The sequence below is a fragment of the Pyxicephalus adspersus genome, chromosome Z, assembly GCF_032062135.1.
Source record: "Pyxicephalus adspersus chromosome Z, UCB_Pads_2.0, whole genome shotgun sequence".
In the NCBI taxonomy this organism is placed as follows: Eukaryota; Metazoa; Chordata; class Amphibia; order Anura; family Pyxicephalidae; genus Pyxicephalus; species Pyxicephalus adspersus.
This window is the reverse complement of record NC_092871.1, coordinates 66,595,741-66,603,936: the sequence shown is the minus strand read 5'-3', so window position 1 is coordinate 66,603,936 and position 8,196 is coordinate 66,595,741. Positions and strand designations below refer to the sequence as shown.

General features: G+C 42.4%; 1 protein-coding gene and 1 pseudogene across 2 annotated transcripts in view; one reads left to right on the top strand and one right to left on the bottom strand.

Annotated features, from left to right (window-relative positions):
* Window positions 1–8,196, bottom strand: part of LOC140344577 (histo-blood group ABO system transferase-like) — an 85,373-nt gene that overhangs the window by 42,947 nt on the left and 34,230 nt on the right. The window contains exons 2-4 of one of the 2 annotated variants that reach the window (XM_072431826.1): window positions 5,450–5,525; window positions 4,655–4,711; window positions 3,118–3,180 (exon numbers count right to left, since the gene is read on the bottom strand). In XM_072431826.1, coding sequence (XP_072287927.1) covers window positions 3,118–3,180; window positions 4,655–4,711; window positions 5,450–5,525 — 196 coding nt within the window. The remainder of the gene's footprint in view (window positions 1–3,117; window positions 3,181–4,654; window positions 4,712–5,449; window positions 5,526–8,196) is intronic. The other variant, XM_072431827.1, reaches the window with a different exon arrangement.
* Window positions 6,902–7,049, top strand: LOC140344665 (U2 spliceosomal RNA; annotated as a pseudogene).

The following is an 8,196-nucleotide window of genomic DNA, read 5'->3' as shown; positions in this document are numbered from 1 at the left end:
TCTGACTCTTATGGAAATTCACTTTCAAGCTTGAACAAAAACCAAAATACACCAAAAGTGACTGTAAGATTGGTACATCCAGGGAAGGGTTTGTGGAGAATTGTAAAGTGTTTTCTGCAAAAAATGCCGACTTCACATTTTGATCATTAAATGTAATGCCTTTGAAGTCATTGGACATTTCTAGCCCTAACCAAAGGTTCCAATGCTAAATTAAATAGCAACGGTGACAATAGACAGCCTCGCCTTGTGCCTCTGTAGAAATTTATGGATATATGAAGCTTTCTCTGCATCTATAGCGATAATGGCCAGGTCAAAATCTGAATGTTTTTTAGCGTATTCTAAGACCGCAAATATCTTATGGATATTCGAAACTGCTGATCTGCCCTTTACAAACCCAACCTGAGTTTCAAGGATAAGAGAGGGTAAAAAAGTTGCTATCCTGTCTGCCAGAATTTTGGATAGTACTTTGGCATCAATATTTATAGGAGATGTAGGGCGATAGGGTTCTGGATATCTCAGGTATTCCCTATTTTTCAACAGTGCTTTAATGTGTGCTTCTTTACCCGATGGAAAATAGCATCCCTGATCCCACATAGTATCATAGATTGCACACAGGTCCTCACATACCTCTTCCTTTAACATCCTAAAAAATTCTGCTGTATAACCATCTGGGCCAGGAGCCTTGCCATTAGCGAGGCGCGATATATTATTATATACTTCTATGGGAGATATTGGGGTATTCAGTATAGATCGCATATTTTGAGATAGTTGAGGGAGTCTAGCATTCTCCAGGAACTTATCAGCGTCTGCTGAACCATCGGGGAAAGCTGCGTACAGATCCTGATACTAATGTGCCAGCAATTGATTGATCACTCTCGGATCCGATGCGGCCTCGCCCGATGGCGAACACATGGAAGAAGTATGCTTGGTTTAAACTTCTGTCTCACCAGATTCACCAACATGTTTCCAGATTTATTTCTGATTTTGTGAAATATCAGATCCCAATGCTTTGATTTAAATTGTTCATTTTGATCCAACCAATAATCAAATTTGCGTTTAGCCTCATACAATTTTTGTTGTCAGGGTTCAGATTGCATGTTAACGTTTGTTGAGATCCTGAATGGCCTGATGATATTTTTTGGACGTTATTTTTTTTCTTTTTTGGCATGAACAAGATAATACAGCCACGAACAAAAGCTTTTCCAGCCTCCCAGAACAAAATGGGGTCAGATTTATCAGCAGCATTGTTACTAGAATATTCAGGCCGAGGAAACCTTCCCCTTAAATTCAGGATCCTGTTAAAAAAAAGAAGGGAATCTCCGCTGAACATGGTCCCCTTTAGGCATTTGGTCCCTGACAACCAACGATATGGGAGAATGATCTGAAAAAAACATAGTATGGATATCCCATGATTCGATCAAATACAAGAGGGAATCAGATCCAAAAAGATAATCAATCCTTGCATGAGATGAATACACCTGGGAGAAGAAAGTATACACCCTCTCCAAAGGATATCTCTGTCTCAATACGCTATATATTCCGGTGAGTATTTTCAATAAAGTTGCCTAGCTTCGTGCTGTTTGGGGACCTGTGTACACAGGCCAATGGCCCAGGAGATCTATCCTCCAATTCGCACACCACTGAAATAAATTCTCCGCCTACTATTTTATGTTCCAAAGGATATTGCAATAGCTAGTGAGCAGCTTCCTGGAAAAACAGTGTCGTAGAGGTGTTAGGTGCGTAAAAATTATAAAATTCAAAAGTCAAAATGATCCATTTAGGTGTCCTTTCAAGTACTTTTGGTGACTGTGTTAGATTTCTTTGTATCTTGTGGTCATAGACCGACTGGAGCGGATCGATGAATGGAGAAGGCGCTGGTGCTTTACCAAATTTTTCTTTTGTAGATGTTGACCGTTGTGAGGAAGAAGGTAAACTCGGTGAGGCTGCATCAGGAGCATAAAACTCCTTAACATAACTTTCAGTTTTCTCAGCTGATGTAAAAATACAGTGGTGGCTTTGCAGATCTGTGAAGTACAAAGTGGCTCAGTATGCCAATGTAAAGCGCACTTTACAACAGTAAAGGATGGAACAGACTTCGCTGAATTTTCTCTTTCTGGGTGAAAGCAATTTGTAAATGCCGTTTGGATCCAAAAGATTGCAAGATATTTGATCTATCAGTATAGTCAAGGTATCACTGAACAATCACTGAACTTGGTGAGGCATTATTTTCTTTCTGGGAAAGACCCACTAGGTGAGCTCTTTCTACCTTATTAGTGTTAGTAAGCCCCAATAGCTTAGACGCATCCTCAGAACATTTGGCAGATAGGATGATTTAGGAGATTCTGGCAAACCGACAATACATAGATTTTTTCTGCGTGATCTATTCTCAAGATCATCTAATTTATCAAGTAATGTGGCAGTATGGTTTTCCAAAGCCATTAGGCAGATTGGGGAAGACATAAAAATGACCCTCAATATGTGAGATTCTATCTTCTGCTGTAGTAAGCCTCTGTGCCTGCACTCCCAGCCCAGAAGGTTGTAATGTCAAAATGCCTTTACTCACCGCAGCATCAATAAACTCTTGCAATGTTGGTTTTAAGAGCTCCCCCCATGCATCAGCAATTTTGTAGGGATCAAAAGGCTTAGTAGGGACAGAAGGCCCAGCTGCAATGCCTGATCCTTGTGCTGTACTCGGGTCGGCGGCCATCTTTGATTTCTGTGGACGAAGCTTGTCAGACCCATGAGGTTTCTGTGCAGGATAGCGGCAGCATTATCAATAAAACGCTCCTTAGGTAAGTACCCGCTGCTTTATGGGTCCGGAGCAGCGTGTCCGGGGCTTAGAAAGCGGCTGTAGAACTATGGCTTAGCTAGGGTTGTCCCGGAGCCTCCAAGAATGCTCACCCGCTCATGAGGCGCTGTAACCGCAAGTCAAATTATGCTTTTAAAGACCCACTGAAACTTCCGTTTTTTTATACTGTTTTGATGAAAAGAGAGTGAAGTGGTAATGGCATAGTTTCTAATTTGTACAGTATGTGCCATGTGACATTACCTATTAAGAATTACCAAAGATGTACACATGACAAAATTTTAGTAATGACCTAGTGCAATAAGCCTTACCTTCCAATAGCCACTTCAGTTAAGGGGTCTAGTGGTAAGATATTTTCTGTTGCATTTTTATGTCTGCGTTTAAAGTACAAAAGAATGTTAAAGAAAAATTCCATTAAGTGGGACTGAATAGCAACATATCAGATAAAATTAATATACATTTTTGTAAAAATTTTTGGATAAAATTAGACATATTGTAATGTATCTATTTGTACATATCCAACATAGCTTACTACTTATAATCAGAGTATCATTCTCACAGAGAGATTTATGACCAAACATTTGTCGTCCTTAGTGTGAGCTCAAGGAGTAACCCAAAAAGCCCGTTTCATAGGGCCATATTCACCCAACTTCGTCTAGAAAACTTTGTAACTGAACACATTTCACATTTTTTTTAATACCATCATGGAAATTTCAAAGTTGATGGTAGAACATAAAACCCAATGTGTAATAAACAGCTCCGTGTGGGGATGCAAAACACCACTTGATAAAACCAAATATAGTAAAAATTTGTGTGAAAAAATATTGAAATAAAGACAAGTATTCCTGCACATCTCCCAATAAAAAGAGAATGTGGAGTATGCAGATTTAGATGTAACCTAACAGAGATCAATCTATACATTCTAGTAGACTTTCTACACCTAGAATTTCCTTCCAGCAAACCTGGAATGGATTTCCTAAAAGTCATTTATTAGCAAATGCTTTCTATTTTGGACCAGATCCATTACAGGTTTGCTGAAAGTGTATCCTCTCTAGCCTTGGAAAGCTTTAATAAATCGGGCCTAGTGTCTCAAAGTGCTAAAGCCTTTAGATCAGTGTTTTTCATCCAGGGTTCCTCCAGAGGTTTCTAGGGGTTCCTTGAGCATTGAGCATTTTGTGTCCCTTAGGTCAGTGGTCGCCAACCTTTTCAGTTCCACAGACCACTAAAATCACCAGCTCCTTACCGCACATGAGCGGGGAGCCGGGTGTCACTCAAAGGGGGAGAAACCTCCCCCAGAGTTACGTGATTATGACATAACCCCGCCCACTCTCCCATTGCTGATAGAAGCCTGCGATGGTGGAGTGGGTGGGTTATGTTCAGGGACACAACCCGCCCACCTCCCTGAGCCTATGAACTGCAGAGGGGATGTGGCTCTGGCCAGTGCATCCCCCCAGCGGGGTCCTTCTCCTTACCCCGCTCGTGGATGCACCGGCCAGAGCTGCCGACCCCCAAAATTTTCTCCGCTTCTCCAGTTGGCGACCGCTGGTTTAGGTGACTTTATCTTTTCAACTATCTGTAGGAGTAACATTCTTCCTATTGGTCAGGCATTCTTCCTACTGATCTACATGCTAATGTGCTATGGGCTGTGACTGTGATAATTATAGTAGGGGTTCCCTGAGAACCTGAAAGTTATTCCAAGAGTTTGCCCATGTTAAAAACATTGAGAAAGGCTACTAGAGCAACACAGTGGCCTAGAAGATTTTTAGACAGAATTCAGCATGACAGGCTACATACAAAATTAGCACAGCCTTCCTTTAGGTTCCAACAGTTATTATATGAGTTACTTACTTTTGGCTACACCTAAACAGAACTTCATAATGCCACTTGATGGGTTTGGTGCCATACCTTAAAAAACAGTTACAACAATTAAGGATTAAAGATGAATAAATTATTTGGCTTGGATCGGCTCAAGGACAATTAATATTTTCTGTGGTATATTTACAATTATTCAGTACACTGCTTTATGGTATATACTGCACATTAATCATTGGTAATGTCTTTTTTTAACATTTTTAAATTTAATTTTAAGAATATATAAGTGGAAGAAACATACAATGCGAGCAATGGTCAAAGTGTATTCATAGAAAAAGATTAAAAGGAATACAATTTGGCATAAGATTGCTAAAGGAATGTCTGTGTAGTACAAATGTCACAAACTACTGTGACATTTATTAATATACAAAGTTTATATATATATATAGTTGTTTTACTGGAGTAGATCTAAATATGACTGCTGCTTAAAGAATAGTTATTTAAACAAGAAAAGGATACAAGTAAATCTTAAAAAAGCAATACTCCGGTCTCTAAACAATTGCAGATCAAGTGATTATGCAATCCCAAGGGTCACAACTCATATATACGGAGCTTTAAGTGGATAGCCCTGTCTATGATTAGCCCTGTGTTTGAGACCATTTGGTCAATGCCTGCACATGCTTTATCACAAATAATGTATATATATGACAAGTATTTGTAGAAGGTGACATCTGCATTAAGGTGACCCTACAAAGGAAATGCACTGGTTCACTTTTAATAGAGAGCTCTATACAGATCAAACAATGATATTCATATCCGTAACACACTCACCAATAGAAGGAGACGATAAACACAGCAGTGATGAAGAGGAATGCCAAAAAACACTTCTTTCTAGTGCCCTTTTCATCTAAAATTAAATAAAATTAAAAAATTAGCAAATCTTTTTTTTAAAAAAAAATGATCTCCTAAAAACGTGTTATAACAATATTATTAAGCTTGGACACTAGCGCATGTATTTACTTTAATAGGGAGTTTACTGTCACACATGGTGTCACACAGCTTGGTTTGGCCAAACACAAGCAATTATTTAAATAGATTGAAATTGTAAAAAAGTTACTGTGTCTGTTCTTATTTTACCACTCCTTATTTTATGTGCTGAAACATATCCAACTATGGTTTCCAAATCCTCCTAAAAAATCAAGCCTGGAGTAACAGGAGCATATAGGAAGGCCGGCATGGGCAGACAAGGAGCAGGCTAAGAAAGAGTTAATTATTAATTTTGCGAGTTAGTCAGAGGTGGAATGTTGTGGTGGATTGGGGGGCACTTTTTTGGTGTGGAGTCCCCAGTGGTTTAGTGAAATTGGTGGTTCAGTAATATATGGTTTTATAATAGTTTTCTCAAACTGCCTTGCGTCCCTATCCCCCTCCCTCCAAAATCACCTCCCCAGACGAAGCTGCCACCATGTTAAACCACTCTTTTTCCCTGGCTTTGGATAGTGTTGCTCCTGCCACCTTCCGCTACCCCCGCCCTGCAAAGTCATTTGCAATCCCTATTTAATGTACAGCGCTGCGTAATATGTTGGCGCTATATAAATCCTGTTTAATAATAATAATTTGGTGGTGGTCTGTGGTTAAAGAAAAGGTATGTAGTTCCCCAACTGGGAGGTTTAGTGGCTGGGAGCAATTATATATACACCTTTATTTTGGTGAAACAGACCACCTGTGCAATTAGGTGCTTATGAGTGTGATATTGTGGAAAATATTTAGTGTGCGATATGGTGGATAATACTAAGTCTGGATATCCCCTGTAAAGTTAACAAAAGTGTCTTTCTGCCTGTGCAAATTGAATCTATTCTAAAATGAACAAAGGATCCTCCTGTAAGATCCTTGTGCTAATCTATTCTTAAGGTAACAAAAGGGTCTTTGTTCTCCCCTTCAAATAACAAAAGGGATCTTGCTTTGTAATAGCTAGCAGTTAATTAATGTCGGTAGACAATGTGTCTCCAGCTTCTTAAGAGTTGAAATCTTGTGTCCCAAGGTGTCAAAAACCTCAGCGAGCCCCAGACTGAGGGTCCCTGATATGTATTATTAATTATTATTATTGGGACGTGTCTACAGAGCCTTATAACCCATGTGGTCTCAGCCCCTCCGACTGCCCCCACCCTGCTACCATTGGATGGTCCTATTAGTCCCACCTCTGTGGTGGACATACAAAAAGCCACGTAAGTCTAGCAGACAGAGCTTTCATTTGACATAATCTTGTCGCTAAGGACAATGTAACTGATCGCTTCTCGGCCTTTTGGCTAAGATCAAGTATAGTATCTACCTTTGCCCTTAGGGGTGTTGAAGCTTTTCAAGTTGATAAGGTGGAATCTTGCTTGATCCATGGTGATATCGCCAGGAACGAGCTTGCGATCTCCCCTTACCCCCCCACCTTTGTGCCACCTCCCCGGTAGTGGACACTGAACTGCCTTTTCAAGGCATCAAGGACATCAGAAGCCGCAGCAGAAACCCAAAGTGTCCTAGAGGGAAGAGAGATGGCCCCAAGAAAAGAGAAGAGAAATCACCTGGAACAGGCCCAAGCCAGCCAGGCACAAGAAACCGTCAGACCATCCACCTCCACCTCCGGCCCAGCAGGACCAGCCCCAGCTGCATCTGCAAGAGCAGAGGCCAGCAGAAGACGGCAGAACGCCGATGGGGTCCCAACCCTGGATGAAGCAGACAGTCGTCCTCCAGCTGAAGGAGGTGAATGGAAGGATCCCAGATATGACCGCGGAGGTTCACCAAGGGTTCACCAAGGCCGAGACCCTCTCCATCCAAGCCTTCGTGGGAGGTATTTTTTACATCACCTTTGTTTCTTTACAGTTGTGTAGAAGATACTGGGAGAAAGTGAAGGCAGCAGAACCCGGATCCCCTTTCGGCAACTTTGTTGCCAATTCACCTATTCAACAGGAAGAAAGGAGGGTCATGGTGTCAATGCGAAGCCCTCACGTACCAGGCCAAGACCGCCACGTATCTGAAAAGATTTTGCACCGTGCTGAGGGAGCCGACCCGGATTCTGGATGCCAACGGCTTCTGGACTGGTAAGTGGACCCTCACCTGCAAGCTCAGGAGAGACGCCACCACGGGGGACCTCCTGCACTTGCCCCAGTGCATAAATCTAGGCCCATGCCTCGGAATCCTCCACTACGAGGACATGCCACGGACCTGCAGAAGGTGCGGAGCAGCAGGTCACGTAGGGAAGGATTGCCCCGCAGTGTTTTGCAGACTCTGCCGTGCCACAGAGCACGAACCGCTGTGGGGAGAAAGACCATCTCTACCGGGAATGCCCCAGGAGGACTTGTTCCTATGCAGGGGTGCTCAGAGGCACAGGACACGAAGGCGAAAACACCTGACGTGTCAACAGAGGGGGACCATCCACCAGAGGTGAGCATAGGCTCCCAGATGCACAAGGGCAGCCCGCTTCCCCACCTGCCCCTCCCAGACCATCCTCCAACCCCAGGCCCCCCAGGCCACCTGGCCAAAATCCTCCACCAGGTCCACTGGACCTTGCCCTAAACCCCAGCCCCCCCAGGACC